This window comes from Diachasmimorpha longicaudata, chromosome 1 (assembly GCF_034640455.1).
Source record: "Diachasmimorpha longicaudata isolate KC_UGA_2023 chromosome 1, iyDiaLong2, whole genome shotgun sequence".
In the NCBI taxonomy this organism is placed as follows: Eukaryota; Metazoa; Arthropoda; class Insecta; order Hymenoptera; family Braconidae; genus Diachasmimorpha; species Diachasmimorpha longicaudata.
The window spans coordinates 7,614,467-7,634,876 of record NC_087225.1 but is presented as its reverse complement, the minus strand read 5'-3'; the positions used below and the strand labels follow the sequence as shown (position 1 = coordinate 7,634,876).

Below are 20,410 nucleotides of genomic sequence, written 5' to 3'. Positions count from 1 at the left end.
GGGGACAATTTGAAAGGGGGCGCGAATGGCAAGTAAATTCTATGCAATAATACTCTCCCCTGTGCAAAAAAAAAAAATTATTACGTAAGAAAAAATATACGCGTACACAAAAGCGCTGTGGGATCACGCAAAAACGTGAAACTGGAGACCGCTGAGGGAGTCATTCGATCCTGTGGATGGTAAGCAAAGTGATCCCTTATGGGATGCGTTACGGTGACGCTTCAGGCTTTATTTTTCATTTTTTTTTCCATTCCGGCTGGGGGTGAACTCTACATTCTTCTTCTTCTGCACTTGTCTTTTTTAGTTCTCTCGGTGGGTCCTTGGTCCTGGATTATCACGACGAAACTTTCTCCTCCATCGGAGGAAAATGAAAAAAATGAGGGGCCAATCCATGTTGTAACGATAAGTCTAGGGTTGGCCTCGGGGGTAGTGAGGGGTACTGAGTATATTCGTAAACGATAAAGGCTTTTCCCATCATCGACTTTTGGTCGATGGGTGGGTGGATATTTTATGGTTTACGAGGTGATTTTATTTCCTGCAAAAAAATGAATGAGCATGGAAAAAAATTATTTGCCTCGTATATTGTCGAATGAACATAAAAAAATACTGAAATGTGGACAAATCTTATGGGATCGACTTTCAGCTTGAGGGGGATGAAAAAATTGGAATTAGTAAGAAAATAGAAAATGTAGGAAATTTAAGAAAATATAACGAGCAGTAAGGAATAAATTATAATACACGTGGGACAGGGTAAAATAAACTAAAACGCACACTTTCAATTTCACCAGTATCTTTATGATATTGGCATTAAAAAATGTTTATTAATATGTATACTTTCCTTAAAACTCATTCGTCATACTCGTATTCTTCATTAGCGTAATAATCGTATTTATTAATATATAATAATTATTACCGTCACAATATATCTATAATATATATTATGTTCACAATTTTATTCATTATCATTATTTTTTTTTTACTTTTTCTTGCATATAGAGAGTAGTTTAATTAGTTACATAGTTAGGGGGGTTGCGTAGATTTGTTTTATTTTCTGTCTCTTTTAATCTTTACGTGGTATCCACACTAACATATAAAAGCGGTATAAAGCTCGTTCCTCACACGCTGTATTCATCGTATTTTCTCCCTCCTGTTCAGTTAATTTTTTTTTTACTATTTTTGTTTTTAAATCTAGAAGAAAACAGAATGGTCTTGCCGTTACAACACACTTACGAGATTAAAAAGAATTAAACGAAGAACAAAGAAGTCGTGATTCTAAGTCATTTGCAATGCGATCCGGCGCCATTTCGGTATGTTTTTCTACAGAGAACATTTTCAACTATTTCAATTAATTCTTCTCTAGATGCTTTTTCCACTCATTTTAAAGCAATTTTATTCTCTACATTAAATGTCGTTGTGTTTCGTTATAACTGTCGGTGGGATTGCCGCGCAAGCCAAAGTAATATGGAAGAAATTAAAGTAATGACCACTATTATTCGATACATCGAAGAGTTGAATAGTTCAATGTGTGGTAATGTTACGTCATATACACGCTGATATACCATTTTGTTCTCATTCAATTTCTAATACAAGCATTTTTTTTCTTTTCTTTCGCATTTCTATCGATCACTGAACGTTGGACACTGGAAAATAAATCAATCGTCCAACAATTGGGTTTATTTTTCCAGCAAGTGCACTAACTTTCTCATTCTCATTCCCTCTCAGATGCAGGCCGGTGGGATTTGTTTTTATCAGTTAAGGAGTCGTCACTGGTGTTGAGAATAAATTGTTGGAGATTTTGGGGCTTAGGCTGTTTCGGATGGAGGAGATTAACGCCCAGCGTTTAATCTACTTCTTTTTACTATATTTTTTCCTTTCAGCTTTATGGTGAACATTTTTTTTTGGTGAATGAATGCGAGGGAAATTCCATTTATTCCTCCATTTTAGCAGTTTCAAATGTAAATGAATTGAGGTTTCACGGATTTCTATTGCAGCTAAAACTTCAATTCATTGTTGTGGTGGGTTTTGGGAAAATTTAATGACTATTGTCTTATTGTTATTGCCATTCTCTATTCTGATTCGATTAATGAACATTCATTTGCGCATTGTACGCACTCTCTGCATATCCCTCTGTTGTTATTGTATTACTTCAGTACCTTGTGGCATTAGCTGAGCCCATTCTCTCACACCAGGACATTGTCAACTCCCATCGGCGAAAGGTACAGCGTAGTAGGTATCTAATAACCCGAGTTTTATTTTTTTTTTTTAGTTCATTTTTCTATATTAGACTCTCGCCCTTTCTCATCAAAAGCCAACCAAACAAATATAGTGCATACAATTACAATACCAATTCATTAAATATCAACTTTTATACTCTAACGATTGTAATAATAATTAATCAATTAATCATTGTAATGATAATATTTTTTTTCTTCCCTTTGTAATAATGATAATTGAATAATGATAATAAGTAGTAGTACGGATGAAATATAACACGCATACATCCCATGTCAGTTGTACCACAGTTTATGTTCAACTAGATCGTTTTCATTCTATTATATTTATCATTAATTTCAGCTATGTTTTTTGTTCCTAACAAATTCGTGCAAAAATTTTTAAGAAATGGATTTTTTTTTTCTTCATTCTTTTCCCTTTGTAAATGTCGGTATTTATTATAAATTGTAAATGGCTCTCTGAAAGTGTTTTATAATTTTTTTTTTTGCCGGGCGAATAAACGTCGAGGGAATTTTATCTCGAGACGAGACTCTGTAGGAGGAATCCGCTTCACCGAAGCAGGACGAAGTTCTAAAAAAAAGCAAGGACGAACCGGTTTTCGTATTATTCACAGCGAGTTCAATTGGATTGAACATTCGCCTGTGGTACCAGCTCAAATATTAATCTAAGATCATTCATTTTTAGGGTATAAAAGCCTTCGCCGTACCCCACGGTCATGAATTCACGCCTGCAGAGACTGTCGATTTTTATTCTTCTTTTTATTGTGCTCGAAAAGGTGAGCAACTTCGAAGTCACGAGACACCACTTCACTCCAACCCACGTTATCTACTTTATTATAGAACTAGTATATTATATTCGTCCGAGAAAGTCTTGACTTTAGATTCTTTTAGATTCTTATCAAAAATATATCGTCGGGAGTTTCACTTCAAAAATTTTTTTTTTTACCGATTTTTTTACGTCAAGTCCAGCGCGTCCGAAGCTCGATTCTCAGCACGGATACTCGAATGTTCAAAGCAACTCTTGAATATTCGAATATGGAGCATCGGATGTGCCAACTCTCCGTGTCATAAATTTTATTACGAAATAAATTAAATCCCCGATCCATGGATAATGCTAAATAAACCAGAGAGAAGTCATGTCTACCATTCCTTCACGTTTATTCACCCATTTATGGCCCAAGTTTTATGAGAAAACTTTGATATTTCGTTCATTCAGACCTTGACTTTTTGGTTTTTATGTTTCTATTTTTATGTTTCTTGAGTCTTATTTCAGCGAATATTGAAATTCGCAGGCAGTATTTGGATTCCTGAAAGTGTCAGAGCAAGTGCTCTATATTGAGAGGCCTCTGGAAGGAGAAAAGCCACTGAAATCAGAGAAAACTGGTGACTGCTGTCAATGTTCAACACAAAGGGAATGGTCAAATTTTGAAGTAGACTTTATAAAAATGTTCTGCGCGTTCAGACCGATTAAAGAAAATTCACAAAAACTCTGGATACAACAAATAATTTTTTGAAATCCTTCAAATGGAGGTGGCAGTGCCGCCATCATAGATGCTTCTTGCGTTAGTACATAAAATGGCAGCGCTACCACCAGGCGGGAATTTTCAAACACTTAAAACCATTCATCATTTATTTACATTCTCTGTCTGTTGAAATCGTTCATCGTCTGCAGTTTTTTCCTCATTCCATTAGGTCGGTTCACTATCGAAGGCTCTCCACTATTTCACTTCAATAAAGAATAGAGAATGAAAAAAAATGTAAATACGAACGAGTCGTATTTGCAGATGAGGATGCATGCGATAATAACGCACCTAAAATCAACGTTTTCTACAATTCGAATTCCCGAAATCACTGCCAATTCCACACGATTCCATAAATACGCGAGTCCCAATGCACCTACATCAGCACTAAACACACCATCACGCGCGTCTACTATTCAATTTCGTTAAGTTTCTACAATTTAGTTAATCAAAGTGAGGATTAAATTGTGATTACAACGAAGATGATTCATACGTTTGAAGAACAAATAATCTATATATTTTTGGCACCTGCCGGCATAAAATCTATTTTTTTTTGTATAGCAGATGTAGTCTACACCTGTCGATGGCTATTGTTAGACATTCAGTGCCTAATGGCAGTTTATAATAGATAAATTGATTAATGCAGACACAATAATTGAGGTTTTCTCGTTAATCCTTATGTTTTTTCCCCTTTCATTAGATTTAAATTTGTCCATCTGTTAATTATTCCACTACACGAGTGTAAGTCTAAAGATTTTATTTCATTTTCTAGATTAGGTATAGGTAGTTCTCGTACCTTATAAATAATTTATTATATTCAATATAATTATCGTAATAATTCCTACACCAGAGAAAACATCGTTAAAACCTTAATTCTTTATTCTTCATATTTACTCTTTTCACTTTTACCTTCATCTTTTCCTCAATAATAGATAATAAGTAATTTATTTCTTACTCTCTCGATTCTATTTCCGGTTATTTTTCTTTCGTATCATTCCTCATCCTCTTTTCTAACTCCGTTCCATTTTATATTATTCGTCCGTCGATATAATATTACTTTATTAGAAAAATTTGTACTCTTATGGGGGAGGTATTGTAAGGGACACAGCTGCCTCTGCTTTGCTCTGCTTTTATCTATCTTCTCGTATCTCTGTCTTAGTTTGCAATTTTTTTTTCTTTCGTTCCATCCATTTGTTCTCGCATTGTTCCGGTTCTCTGGGAACATCTCCCTATCTCTCTACACTCCGCGTAATTGATTTTCGCTCTCCGGATGTCAAGTCCAGACACGACGATATTAGATTGGATATTATCGGAGAACACTCTACTTTCTTCATGTATAGATATATAGATTTGTATTTCTTTTTCTTTCGTGCGTCGAGAGCGTCCCTCACAGCAAAAAAAGAATTCCCGAGTGAAACTGGCAGCCTGCAGCCAAGTCTCCGTATTAAAGGTGTAGTTGACCCAGACACGAACGGTTTTTATACTTAATTCACAGTAGAAAATTGCAGTATTTCTCAATGTTTTTTTTCTCTTAATTATTTGCACTCGAGACGTCTGACCATTGAAACGTCTTAAAGGAAAAAAAATAACTAGTCAAATGTGGAAAAATTTGTGGTAAAAAGCGAGTTAGCAGAATTATTTATTTAAAGAGTTCAGTTTCTTAGTTCATTATCGAGGCAGTTCAAGCGATTCTGAGTAGATCAAATAATTTAATTGCCAGCAAAACCAATCCTTTCAATGTAATGGAAGAAATCAAATTCATTTTGTTTAGAATAGCTTTGGTTACACCAAAGAAGCTTTTTATTGAATTAAGGTAATTTACTTATTGCTGCTTCTTATTTTCTGTCGTTAATGAACATAATTTTGCACGATAAAAAAACCCCGAAACGTAGTCAAACGATTCTTCTCTTCATGAAATTCTGCAAAAACTTATCATTCTAATTTGCAATTCATTTGTGACAATTCATTAATCACTTTTTTTCCCAAAGTTTCGCTCACATTTGAATTGTTAATGAGACTATTTGTTTCTACTTGAGACGTCTGCCAATTAAAGTGATCCTGAAGGAGAAAAAAAACTTTGAAATGGGAACGAATAAAGGGGTTACCCAGGAGGTCATTTCGCGTGAGATGTATCGCTGAAGACGTTTTATTATTCCCCCAATGTTCTCTCCCCCTCGGAAAATGTAGAAGTGCCGAATAAACGATCCTATAAAATTATTCACTATCTTTATTGCCGAGAAATGATATATCATTACGATTTTCAGGCGAACTTTCGTGTCTGGATCTTGCACTTTATTTTCATATATTTTTTTTTTCCACTCTTCACCCTTCATCTTCAAACAAAACAGGGGGGGGGGTGGGGCAAACGAATGGCTATTATCGATGGTTAAACGAGGATACATCGATGATGAATATTATTTGAAAGGACTTGCTTCATTAATTAATTAACAATTAAGGATTTATCGTGCATTCGAATAATAACATACACACATAACACGCACACGGGCCACTACATCTTGAGCCAGTGTATTTGTGGTATTGCAGCGGGATTGATTTATCTAGTGACGACATTCAGTTCTTCAAATTCAGTTGAATTAATCACAAATACACGTGACTCGTTGACTAAGCTAGTGGGATGTGACGGTAATCATTTTACGTTTACTACGCCCTATGAATCTACGTATGGTTTAAATAATTAATACGACCAATCGCGATTAATACACATTGAAAATTTTACGGTAAAATTTTTTCCTTTTTTCGATATTACGATTTACACTGTGAGAATGTTATTTTCAATTCGATTGAATTTCATACAAATTCAATTCCTTAATTATACGTTCCACAACATTCGACAATTTTCATTGCTATCAACTAATATTTCAGTAACAAAGACATAAACATATTGTGTCAATTTAATTGCTAAATAGTAAAGATCTTTACTCGAAATTTTGGGAGTAATTTTCTGACAGTGTACGTCGCGCGTGACAAAAATCGATTTCAAGAAATTTCCAATTATGCATTTATTTTTTTCTAATTTTTGCTTTAACTTTTGCAGTCTATCGCCCATTGCCGCTCGAGTTCGTCGAAAAAAGCTCGTATTGATTCCTTATCTCAATATTCTCTGGAAAATAACGAGCTTGCATCCTCGACGATTTTCTCGAGACTAAATAGAGTTGCAGAACAGTGAAACGCGGGTCTATCACAACGATTAATTTGAAAAATAATTTCCCGGTAATGACAAAAGAACTCCCATAATTCGTAATTTATTGAAATCATTCACTGGAGAATAAATTGATAGTTTATAATTATCAATAAATATTCAAATAATTTAATCTGCTGACCACGTCTCACTACTCTTCTTACCCACAATTTACCCAAGAAATATCGAATACGAATGAAATATGAGCCCTAAAAAATGGTATATAAAAATTCGCGTGGAGAGCTCAATCGAAGTCCCTCCGTAATTACAATTTTTCGGTGGAAAAAATTTTATCGACTTAAATGTTAAACGTATCGCTTTGAGTACCACGAAGCCAATTAATGAATCGTGCAACTTGAACCACCGAACTGAGGGTATGTAACTGGGACCAATTTCCAGTCAAAACTTATCGAATTCGTCGGCATTTCGAAGTTGCTCTCACGCTTCCCGTGGGACATTGGCACTGACTCGGCATGTGAGAACGAAGTGGTTGGCAAAGTGGTCCCAATTTATAGCCCCTCAGGTGGTGTCTTTACTTAATAAGTTCGTTCTTAAGACTTAATGACTATGTGAACGACTTGCATTACCGATGGAGCGGCTTTTCACGTTTTTATTTCTTTAGTTTTCTGAATATTCTCTTCAGTTGTCCCCCGTTTGGTCCGCACTACCAGCATGATTTGCATTTTAAAACATTTTCATTATTTTTGCAAAATAACTCTTATGGATTGCGCCTTCCATGCCGTCCAATCGGTTTATCTCGTGAGTCTTTCAGCGTTCAATCGAAGAGATTTTATTGATTTCAGAACAGCCGTAACTATTCTCCAGGGTGACGACAGCAAAGTGACTATTGTTTTTTCAAATTGAAGGGATTTTTGTTTTTTGGCTTTTCCTGTTGGTTATTTTCCTTTGTTAATGCAAATCGTTTTAAACTCACTTACGACTACTGACTCGCCTTAATTCCGTTAATCTCACAATTTGTTAATTCAATTTTGAAACACATTACGTTATTTTCACACTACAAAACGACGCCAATTCGTTAAAAAAATAGGGTACAAAAATTATTCTAATGTTTATTCTCTTCATTTAGGTTTACGAAAAATTTCTTATTCGAATTTACAATTTATCTTTTGAAAAAATTATCAATTTTATCAATTTTTGCGCGTTTTTATTCACCCTTACTAACACAGCCGAATTAAAATGCCCGAAATTACTTGACTAATTAAATAGAAAAATTCCTAATTTAAAATTTCCATTTTTTGTTTCAAAATTACGAGTAAACTACAAGTAAATTACTACCCTTAGTCCGTAAATGTTAAATTCTCCCGAAACTGGCCGAAATATTGTAATGAAAAACCAATTCAGCGAGTTTTTGTTAAAATTATTTGCATTGTCACAGGAGTATTCTCATGAAACCTGAATACTCGGGAGGATAAACACCCCTTGATTGCCGTCTTTTTCCACTAGAATTACTACTTGCCTAGAAGACGCCGTTAATAACCGAATAATTACGCTCGTATCTCTAATAATCATTACATTGACAATCTATTGAATAAAATTGTGTTAGGGAGAGGGGGCAGGGGTAGCACATCCACACGTCATTCAGACAATGATTAGTCCTAATGAAATGGTAATGAAAACATATAGGAGGGGAATGAGGTTTATCGGCTTTATTAACACGTTTTTCCTTTATCTAAAAACCATTGAAATTGTATAGACATTGTTTCATTGAAAATCTCCCTAAAACCGTACACAAATAATATTCATGATTGAATTGATGATTTTTTTAAAGAATCAAGTGATCGATTTGAATGCAGAACATCAAGGGGCTCCAGTCAAATTACTGAAAGATCGCTCAAAGGATTAACTGCTTTTACAAGAAGTGAATGAACGAATTAAAGATAATCTGAAACGAATCAATAATAATGAACAAAAATATCTAAAAATACGTGTGAAAGCGTCAACATCTTGAAAGCCACTGCCGCCACAGGGAAGGCCATGTAAAGCTCATATTTTTGAATATTTAATGACATTATATATCCACTTGAGATTAATTTCAATTCGTTTCATCAAGTCGCTGGGAAATGAATAATTTTTTTCCAGCGAACTTTCACATTGTGCAGTTTTTTTTTGGATTTCAGTAGTTTTCACTCATAAAACCCCTTCAGTTCAATTTCAGCTCTTGAAAATAATGAAGATCTCAATAAATATTTTACAACTTATTGCACTCTCCATTATTTGCAGAAATGAAAAAAGCATTCAATATTGATATTGTCAATTTAAAAAATTCACGTAAACCAATCGAATAGAATGAGATGAATATGAGAAATCCTATAATAGTGTTTGTGGTATATAAACAATATGGATAAAAACCGAGAACAACAGAAACTGAGAAAAAAAACAAAACAATTTACTGGTAATTCTGATATTCAGAGTGAACCCCTTCACAATTCGGGGTGGGTCCAAAGACGATAAAGTCGACTGCTAACGCATTCTCGTCATGTATTGCCCTTTTTAATCATTTCTTATCGGCTCTCCTTTCCTCTCACCGACGCATTTTGAGGTACAGATCGACTATGGATCCTTTTATGTCATTTTATCGGTCGCGTCATTCCTATTATTTTCTTTTTCTGTCGGTCAATGAGAGGTTGCGATATATTTTATAACAACACTATTTTTATTATGTACATTTGTACCTTCGCCACTATTCCAATATGACCGTTCCGTGGATTCAACAGTTTTCGAAGAAAATAGAATCCATTTTATTTGTGATAATTGTGTTTTGTTTTCTTGTTCATTTTCTTAATCTCTCACGTGGAGAGTTGGCGCGTTAACTCGATCAATAAATAAAGAAATTCGGACTTTATGAATAACGATGGGCTTCGACCATACTTGTTTGAAAATATTTTCGTTTGATAATTAATTTATTGATCGAATTACCTTTGAGTTAAGGAAACACATATGCCTCGATGATTTCAATTGCTAATGAAAACGTTGATGACTCCTGACAGCGCTCCAATGAGTTGGAAAACTGAAGTGATAATTGTGCACTTATTCGTATATTTTTCCTTTCGTCTAGACAATTGATGACTCGATTTGATCAACAAACGGACAGTTTTGTATTTCATCAATAATGATCTTTTTTTTCCTTGAAAATCACTAATTTTTATCGTGCGTTCTTGATTTTACCTGTCAATCGAGATGTTGACGAAATTTCTAGTAGCGCTCGATATAGAAATAGTTTTTCGTACACAATCACATAAATTAATCACCCATTCCTCGAATAGATAGGAAAACAGTCGGGAATTTTCCATTAATTTTTTTTTTTTTCATTACGGTAAGTTAAATCTGTGAAAACTTAATTGGATGAGCGTAAGTACCGTGAAACGTGCACGGTGATGGGAGAAATCATGGCTTTTAATATTTTAACACTAGGGGTTACAGTCAATGATCCCTCCACGAGACGTGGATGCAATTGTGATCGATAAAATTCTCGCGATAATCAACAGATTAATGAGCCTGATACGCAAAATGATTATATCGAAGGGACGAAGAATTCTTGTCACACTCGTCTCGTGGCAAACGCCTAAAACCGACAATTTACTGATTAATCATTAATATCTCTTCATCAAAAAATCCTACCTAATTTTAATCGCAATAATATATGTATACATTTCATCGTGTTTGCCGAGTCTCGGATTAAACTCCTATAGTTGTCTACCACAGCTGAGAAATTCCTTAAATCCTAGATTGTTTATTCGATTTCAATAGTTTCTCTAAATCTACTTTATAATTACGGGAAAAAAAACACATCCGTAATTGGCAAATGTTGTACGGATTATCATAATCCTCATTAATCCCTCGTATTTACGTTATAATATGTATTATAATTGTGACGCTCTATTGCCGGTACAGCCATTTTAATTACAAATACAACTCTATCCGAGCAATTCGACTTCAGTCATGAAAAAACACCACAAATCCTATTCACCTGAGATAATCTACCGTTTATAGTTTTTTTACTTATAAAAAAATTGTTGACTTCGTGTCGTGTGTTTATTCAAAAGCCATCAACCCGAGATATTCGAATGATCATTAAAAACAAGGAAGAAAAATTAACTATAATATTTGAAACGTGTTGCCAGACACCCGGTTAAAAACATTTTTCATTTTATTTTTTTTTTGTTGGATAAATGCATTTAATTCTTGGTAAGACTACAAAAACCTAGAATTTTCCTTTCATCGTAATGAATAATTTTAAACTCTATTCAATATATCAACTACTCATAACCATTTTCTCATCTATTATTTTGTCCACAAACCAGATGATCAACCGCGTCTAGACCCATTTGTTTTCCACCGAAACCAATTGTTATCTTCTGCAAAGAAATTCATTGAAATTGTCGGAGATATTTTTCCAGTTCGAGTTTAAACGATATATTCGGGTTTTGATGGGTCGGGTCATCTTTAAGGGGGGAGGGAGGGGGTACCGGCCGGCGAATATCGTACCCATAAATCTTTTTCTCTAGAAAACATCGATACAAAACCTTTTTTTTATATTTTTCTCGTTTTCGTCATCTGCACTCGATTCAATTCTCGTTGGAAATTATTAATGCACATGGAGAGGGCTTTTGGAGGGTATAGGCCGATGGAAAATTAATATAGCGTTTTCAATGGGACATAATTTCATCAATTAAAACAAAGGTAATTCCTGACTCCAGGAATTATTTAATTAATTGATTAATTGCTTCGGTGGGTTTTTGCCCTTTCCATATGCATTTCTGTTTCCCCTGCATCACGCGTCGATATACTCTATATAATATGTTTAATATAATATAATATGAGTTTATATAGCAAAGGTACAAAAATCTTATTGGTGACCGGAGTAAAAAAAGGGATTTTTCATTAATGCTAAATAGTTTTTCTTTTAATCGTTAAAACTTATTGGCTAATATATGCAAAGATACGCTCACCGGTTACAAAAAGGACTATTCCCTAAATATTTTTATTCAGATATATACGTTAAATAGTTAATCTTTAATTTTCAAACTCATCTATTTAGGAAGAGAACCGCAGCGCGATCATCGTTCCTTTTGTTGTTTCATTCCATTCGATTTTTCATTTTTTTAAAATTTTTCCGATGAACGATTTTCGCGCCAGCGAGGCTCATGTTTTCTCTCTTTCTTTTTCACTCTCACACACACACATACACTATCCAGCATCCGATTTCAAAAAACTTCGGTGGATGTCGGACGGCTAAATGTCGCCACGAGCTTAATTACGTGATGGGTTTTAGGGTGATTATCTAGCCCCGCTACTACGCTCTTCGTTTTCGAACAGACTTTTTCCTCTCGCCCATTTCGTCGGTATCCGCATGCTATTTATCGTATTGAAACGTTATTCTGCATTAAAGTCCTTTCAATTATTCGGGAAATATCATTTTTAATTTTTTTGTTTTTTTTGAGAAAACAGTTGATGTTGGGTAATTTAATGTGTACTTCCAATTGAATACGAAGAGTTCAATTTGGAAATAGTAAATTACGTATTAAGTGCAGTAAAGATTTTCTGATGAATGCGACGGTTGGAAAACGAATCGTAGGTGAATTTTACCATTGCGTTAATCAGCAAATCTATACTGCACGCAATCATGCAGAAAATATTTAAAATAGTTAATAAACATATCAGAAAATGAATTGCATTTTAAGAAATTTCAAGAAGTTGACCATATGTTCTGAAGTAATTTCCATCCAACTATTTCCTGAATTGGTTAAATTCTCATAGTTTTTCCCTTGACCATTAATGTAAATAATGAAAAATAGATTAAACAATGAATTTTCCATCATTCACATTTCCAATGATCCCCTGAAATATTACATTTGCAATTGAAAGAACTTTACTACACCTCTAGTTAAATAAATTTTGTGTTACGTTTTAATCCGAAGCATGACGGACATTAAAATGACGAAACCGATACGTTAGAATGAAAGATGTTTAACCTTTATGTATTTTTGTGTTTTTAAATAATCGATTTATGTAAATCGCTTCAATTACTGTAATAGTACGACTGAGTACCCAATTGTTTTGCCTTAATATTAGATTTATCCCTGCCTAGTAAAAACCTTAACGGTTAGATAAACGGTCTTTATACACGATTAGCTCATTATGTTAAACTAGAACATTAGTTTATTCCTAGAATACAGGAACGACGAAGTCAGAGGATTTTTAATTTTTTGCGCCAGGCGCTGTGGATATATTAATATATTAATTAATCAAATGAAATATACGAGAACAAAGAATTACCGCGAGGGATTTTTTTTTTTACAAATTTGAGTCGAAATTCAGGCGAACCACTTTGATATATCGACAAAAATGCTTGATGATTAAATTGAAAACGGGTAGGGAGTGTTAATTATCCTCGATTACCGCGTCTTTAATTTCCATTTTTCTTTTCTAATTGATAAAACGCATATGTATAGGAATATTGTCGCGACAGCTACGCCGCAAAATGAGGCGAATATTAATGCAAAGGGGGATTTAATTGGCGAAAAAATAATGGGAAATTGTGAGAAACCTAGAGATATTTGGCACTGTGAGAAAATTGATAACTCAGTGACATAATTGAAAAAACGAATTAGCTATTAATAAGATGGAGGGGGGAGGGGGCAAGAGGAGAAGGCGCTAGACCGGGGCTGTCATGTTTGGAAAATAATCAAGCGGTGGTTTACGATTTTTTTTGCATAGTTATAAATTACTTTACGAGGAAGCGCAAACTTTGGTGGAGATGATTAAATTTTAATTATTAATTAAAAAGGTTTTGGTGAGAAACCAGATAGTTCCCGTAATTTCGCTTCTATCTTGAAACCAAATTTTTTTTATGCTATAAAATCAAATAACATAAGACTTATGTTTCAGCCAACGCAATCTAAAAAAAATCTCTTTTAACATTTACCTGCAAAGTTCCTCTCCAGTGAGATAATTCAACGCAGCATGAGAAGTAATTAGATGAATTTTAAAAAACTGACGGGTTATTGCGAAACTATCCATTCTCCGTATAACTAGGTCTTGGAAAAAATGTAATGTTTAAAAATCTCCACAAAAAATTCCTCCGCAATGAAACTATTAACCGCAAAAACTCTCCCCAGACTAATTTCCACACTAAGCCCCACATCTCGGCCATTCCTCTCGATATTTCCCCAGTGGTCCCCTCACATCCAAAACTGAATAATGATAAAATCCGAGGAACGAAAGCCCTGTACGATAGAATAAAAAAAAATGTACCTTGGAGCCGTTGAGAATAAAAACCACGCACATACAGTCATTAACTTTAGTACTCAGGGGGACGGCCGCTATTGGGTGTATGCAGCAACGACCAGCATCGCTAGAAAATAAACGAAAGAAACGAAAGAGCGAAAAAAAAATGAAAACTGAAAGGAAACGCGTGAATTCCCGAGATACTCGAGTCCTCTCCATTTATATATATGTAATACCACGTATTGCATATGCTTGGGTGTTTATATTTCTCCTCTCCGCGCTGTTCTGAGCGGCATTGAGTTTCACAGCTCTATTGGCAGAGTGTAATGCTTTTTCCCCCTGCCTCCAACAAAAAGAAATTTTTTTTTTCTAAAAGCCCTGCACTCCAGACGTATTCGCAAATTTTCACAAATAAAAATGCCGATCTTGGTAAAGCCCAGGAGCCGTCGAAATAGCACGGAGCTGAGGAAAAACTCATCTCAAATAGCAAGAAAAAAAAAAGTGAAATCTAATTTCCATGCTTAGGGTCAAAAACTACGACAAACTGTCGCAACTTCAAACAAAACAACATGGCCGCCTAGACAATATTATTTTTCCCATCCTTCATTATCATTAAACTAATAAAATGTTAAAAAAGAAAACAATGTTTATCGATTATCTAAATAACAAACAATAGTATTTCTTTCCCCCTAACAAAAGTGTTTCATCATTTTCTTTTTCTCATACAAATGTAAATTAAGTTGATTTCAATATCGTTTTTTTTTTGCTTTTCAATGTTTTTACCTCCACTATTTTTAGGTGTTCAATCAGTATACATAATTGGACTAATACATGTAAACGGGCGTGTGTTTCTTTGTAACTTTATCATTCACTGGGATTGAGATTAGTTGAGGAAATATCAAAAAATATTTAGAATGCATACGTGCTCTTGAGATGTATCAAAAGGTGAATATTTCATTCTGACTTGTGAGCACTTTTTTTTATGATTTTTAAAACGAGATGAGACAAGGCAGTGTTTTTATTATCGAATCGATATAATCTGTGAGGTAATAGTGGGAATTCTAAGGTGTCCTCGAGGACTAAGAGAATAATTGATCCGGAATAAAACTCCAGAGAGCACGTATTCATCCTAAAAATTCCAACTCCATCGTATTTATTTATCAGAATTTTACCTGAAGAAATGAATTCCCGAAAAAACGGGAGGAGGGGGGAAGGGGCGGGGGGTGGAATTAACGACGAGCAATTTGACTCGTACGTTCGTATCGACTGCAACTTGGCGTAACATGACTTTTATCAATAGATAATAATCCGGGCGCTAGAATTTCAGCTAATTTAATAAAACATTCATCATCGTCATTGATTTCGTTGATTCTATTACACCGGCAACCACCTAGTTTCTCTAGTGGTTACGGCCACTGGCTATACAATTGAAATTGTTCACGTGTGAAACATGCTGACAGTGGTTTAACGAAGTGTGCGTCGACTTTGTGACAATGTGGGCACGCAAATACACGACTGTAGTCGGAGTAAAAATTCAATCGTTGGTGGGGATATATTAGCGGTTTCTGGCAGCTGTTGCACTGCAACATAAAAATATTACAATTATATTAGAGATGTTTGCCTGCATAATGAAGAGTTGAATTTCAGACAAATAATCAAAGACCGAGCAAATCTCTGTGTCTGCGAAATGTCAGTACGAAACTTCCGCATTTGCTTTTTCAAGATATTTGTCCATGAATGAATACTATAAATAAAAGGATTACAATAAAATAAAATAGCGAATCCAATAGATGAATGAATTCCACGTAAATAGTTCTCACGGGAACATTAATTACGAATAAATGACTCACAAGTCTCATTAATGAATAAGTCAAGATGATGATAAATCGTATTTACCAATGACCTTTCAAGCAATCACCTACCTTAAGACGTTCAGTGCAGCACGGCATTGCAGCAAAAATATCATAACTGTACATAGTCCCCAACACAAGACTCGATCCATCCCATGGTTGTGTGCAGGTGCGACAGCGCACTGGTGACGATCCACTGCCCTCCAAGCAGCTCATGCAGACGGCCGATAAAAATTGCGTGCGACCTTCGACCTTCACCTAGAACCCGAGAAAAAAAAAAGTGAAAAACAAAACTTTAATGGTATCAGTCATGAGAGGAACTCGACGCTTGATTTTAATGGATATTTAATGTTACCTCGGCGCAGGAGTGTGAGTGTTGCCGCGGCGACAGGAAAAAGGTACCATCCACCAGTGGATACCTGTCGAAGACTAGCATCGCCGCTCGGCACAATACACACGATACTCTCGACCACTGCAGTGCAGCCAGTGTCGACAGTATGAAGCACCTGGTGTCATCGTTACCATGATTTCCCTCGTCCTCGATCTATAATTAAACAGTGACAATGATTATTTATGTGTTGTTGAGAGAATTATTGTTAAAGTGAACTCCAATTGAACTGATGGATCGATCCAGTTGCAATTTTTTTTTTCTTAACTAATTTATGAACTACTTGTAAAATAAAAATTATTTATTTTTAGCAAAATTTGCTGCAAGTTCGTGAGTAGAAATTGTTGATTAATCTTTCAAAAGCCTCCCCAAAAATCTCCCCCTTCCAAATAATAAAACACGAGCAATATCTCGTCGGTCACAAATCCAGTGTGCCGAGTGCCATTACAGCTCGTTGTTAAAAACTTGATGTAACACGGTACACCAAAACGATAATCAAAATATTTCGCCCAGTAGTTTCGGGATGCTCGTATAAACCCTCTTGGGATAATAACCCAACAGTTGGGGGAGTTGTCAACAAAGGTTTTCGAGTCCGCCTTGATCGTTAAATTCACAGGAGGCCTTTCCACCATCTCCAGAAAGCCAAGTACAGCGAATCTTCCAGTGGTTGGGGGGGAGGGATATGTTGCAAGAAGGAGGTAACATTGTGCGTTGAGGGAGAATATCGTGCCCTACAGTCGCACCCCCTGGCCTCTTTACGTCGCTACTACGTAGACGTCGGACGTTTACTACCAACCGTAAATTAAATACGGGCGCGATCGTAAGCCCGGTTTATATGCGAACATATACCCAACGGGGCCGGAATGAAAAAAAAAGTTTTGGGAATGGGGGAGGGGGGAAATAAGTGGGTGGGATATTAACGGGACCGGTGAGAGGGTATTAATGACGCGATAACCGAACGATAGATAGATCTAATTGGGAGGGCGCGAGTAGAAACGGACGTCGATGGTCAGACGTGTAAGAGAGATTATGGATTTGAAGTGGAGCAGGATAATATACAACATATTAAATAATATTCCGATGCAGGACGTTAATGCTAATTTATTTCTAATTTTAATCGTTTCTTGTGCATATTCAAAATGAAACAAATTATTGAAGAAGTGGTTTTTCGTTCAATAAACCACGTCTGTGAATGTGGGACGAAAAATTCCCAGTTTTAGTCATTCAAAGTGAATTTCCCCGAAAACTCCCGCACTCTGCGTCCAACGTTCAGCCTTCATTCCGTGAAAGCATCCTTAAAAATAAAAAAACCCCCAATGTGAAACTCTTAGAGGGTTGGCAACTGCTTGCCCCTGGGACCCACTGAACACTCCTAAGGAAGTTCTTACTCAGACGTTTAATACCACTCGTGACTGGTCACAGGTCCCACGACGATAAAGAGTGTTATATTGCCGATTGTAAAACGATACGTACGTGTGTAGGGTCTCCGTCACGCGGATTAGCGCGAGAATAATTGCTCTATTTCTCTGCACCCTCCCCCCCGCCCCCATATCCATCGACGAAAAACCCCAAGAAAACAAAAAACAATCGAACAACTCTATCTCTGCGATAGAAAAAAAAAACCTTTGACTTATTGGATCCCTTTTCCCTTTTTTAATTTCACTAATCTCTCTCAACTCTAGATTTACGATGACAACCCAACGATAAGGGCCCCCCCACGGCTCCTCGGATGAAGGCGTAAGAACCACGGAAAAAGTTTTCTCTTTGTCCTTTTGCACATTAGAGGCTAGACTTTTCCGAAGGCACGCCAGTGACCCAGTCCTATCGCGCCCTTTCCCTCCTCTCCACCACCCCCTTCACCCAAGTGGAAACGAACATCTCCAGACAAAGAGTGGTTGCTTCTTTTCCTTGTGTACAAAAATAATCGATTGCACTCTTTCCCACCCCTTGAATTCCACTGAAACGGAAGAAAGAAAAAGTTTTCCCGTTTTTTTTTTCGATTCGATACGAACAAAGGAGAGTTATAATGGATCTTTGTGCATGTGGTTTGGGGGATTGAGATCGTAAAATGAGTTTATATGGGAAATCGATTTGCGCGAGTTTTTCGAAGTGCGATGTGTGATGAGATGGTGGAGGGATAGAGAATATTACGATTGGCTTTTACGAGAGGTTATAATGAAGGAATGAAATATATCCAGAGAAATTTGTACAGTATAAACAAGAGCTGAGACGGAGGTTTTCCCATCTTGTCGATGTCACCCCTCTATTTTTTTTATGGGAAAATAGTTATTAGCGAGCGGAGGAAAATATTGGCACGAAAAATGTTATTCTTTTTACTCGTCTTGGAGCCGCGAATTTTCGAGTAATCCAGTGGTGCTTTAAGCGGCTTAGCGAAAAGAAGATTACACTGTAATTGGTTGAAAAGAGGAGAAAAAAAATCTCGGGATGAGAGAGGAAGAGCGAATTTTTGATTCTCAGACGCTGGAGGCGGGGGGCACAGTAGTCTAAGTGCACGTGCGGGCAGACCACAACCCCGCTGGAGTTTAATTATGAGTGGGAGGGAATAGCTGCAGGGAGGATGATTTGGATGCTGTTCAGTGATACATGAGGTGCAGCCCGGGGGAAGTCATTCGGGTAATGCATCAGGGTGTGGGGCGTATTGCAGGAATGTTATAGTAGTACAAACTGACGTTAGTTATTTGTTAAAAAAGAAAGAGATTCTTTGGAACCATTTTTTTTTTCAAACGACTGCTAAAAATGTCTTAAATTTTCGACGAAATTATTCATCATTGAGCCAAATCATGTGCAGATAAATATTGAGTATTAAGCGTTCTGCGTTCCGACCATTAAATCAAGTTTAACCGAAAATGACAATTGGCAATTTCATCAGAAGCTCATTAAGAAAACCGAAATCGAATACATTTTTGAGTTTCAATTAAATAACAATTTCCTAGGAAAAGGTACCGTCCCAATATTCTGATTGATTCTTTTACCAATTTTTGACAAAAAAAGTCACTGCAGGAAGTGAAAGGCCTGACCCATTGTCTCTCGAAAATTGCCAAATTGATCCAGAAACTATCGCATAAAGAAACTATTATCGATTCCCGGCGATTGAGCGCTCACAATGGGCCATTGTTAAGCCGAAAACCAAGAGACCAAAATCACAGTGTGGGTATTTGAGATCGTCCATGGGGTAAAGGAGGGGAGGGGGTAGGGGGAAGTAAACATGGGTATACACCGCCACCGGAATTACGCATCGAGTATTCCGTCGTTCCTCGTCGAGGGGAGATACCGCTGAATCGATAATACAATAGCGAAGAGAGAAAGAGTGAGAGACAGGGAGAATGGGCCAGTGTCGGGGAGAGAGTGACCAGTGTATCATTTCATCGTATGCGTGCGCTGCACTGGGTGTTCAAACCCCTCGGCTATTTGCAGCAGATAACGCTGCTCTGATGAATATACCTCGTGCTGCATGAGGGGATGATTATTTCGATTTTTTTGGGGAGCTTTTGTTTCCTGTTGAGAACAAAGGAATATTTTTTGGGTGAACTTGACATTGAAATAAAATGAACGGGGATTGAAATAACGTTTCAGGCTTTGGTGGAGATGGTTTTGAGGGATTAATCTGGTGAAATTAAATTTTTCATGTACCTCTGGGCAAAGTGGAAATTTGTTAAATTATTTTTCTTTCATTATCGTGATACGGTTTGGGTCATTAAAAATAAATCGTTTATTCAAATTTCGATGATATTTTTGTAATATGTAGAATAGAATCGTTTATAATCACGAAATTGGTTTAATTATAATAAACTATTTTGTAATATTTTGTTTTCACGAGAATGTTTTTTTTAAGGACAACCAGTCCTTTATGTGGATATTTATTCGACTGGATAAGGCACTAAAATAAAATCCTTAGGGCATGAAATATTTCATGTTTTGTTGGGAACGTTTTTTTCCAGATTATATCGTGAATA

General features: G+C 36.1%; 1 protein-coding gene across 1 annotated transcript in view; it reads right to left on the bottom strand.

Annotated features, from left to right (window-relative positions):
- Positions 1-773: 773 nt before the first annotated feature.
- Positions 774-20,410, bottom strand: part of LOC135165723 (headcase protein) — a 98,054-nt gene continuing 78,417 nt past the window's right edge. Inside the window, exons 3-5 of the mRNA XM_064127297.1 lie at positions 16,404-16,592; positions 16,121-16,306; positions 774-15,778 (exon numbers count right to left, since the gene is read on the bottom strand). Of these exons, the coding sequence (XP_063983367.1) occupies positions 15,605-15,778; positions 16,121-16,306; positions 16,404-16,592 (549 nt within the window). The 3' untranslated portion in view covers positions 774-15,604. The remainder of the gene's footprint in view (positions 15,779-16,120; positions 16,307-16,403; positions 16,593-20,410) is intronic.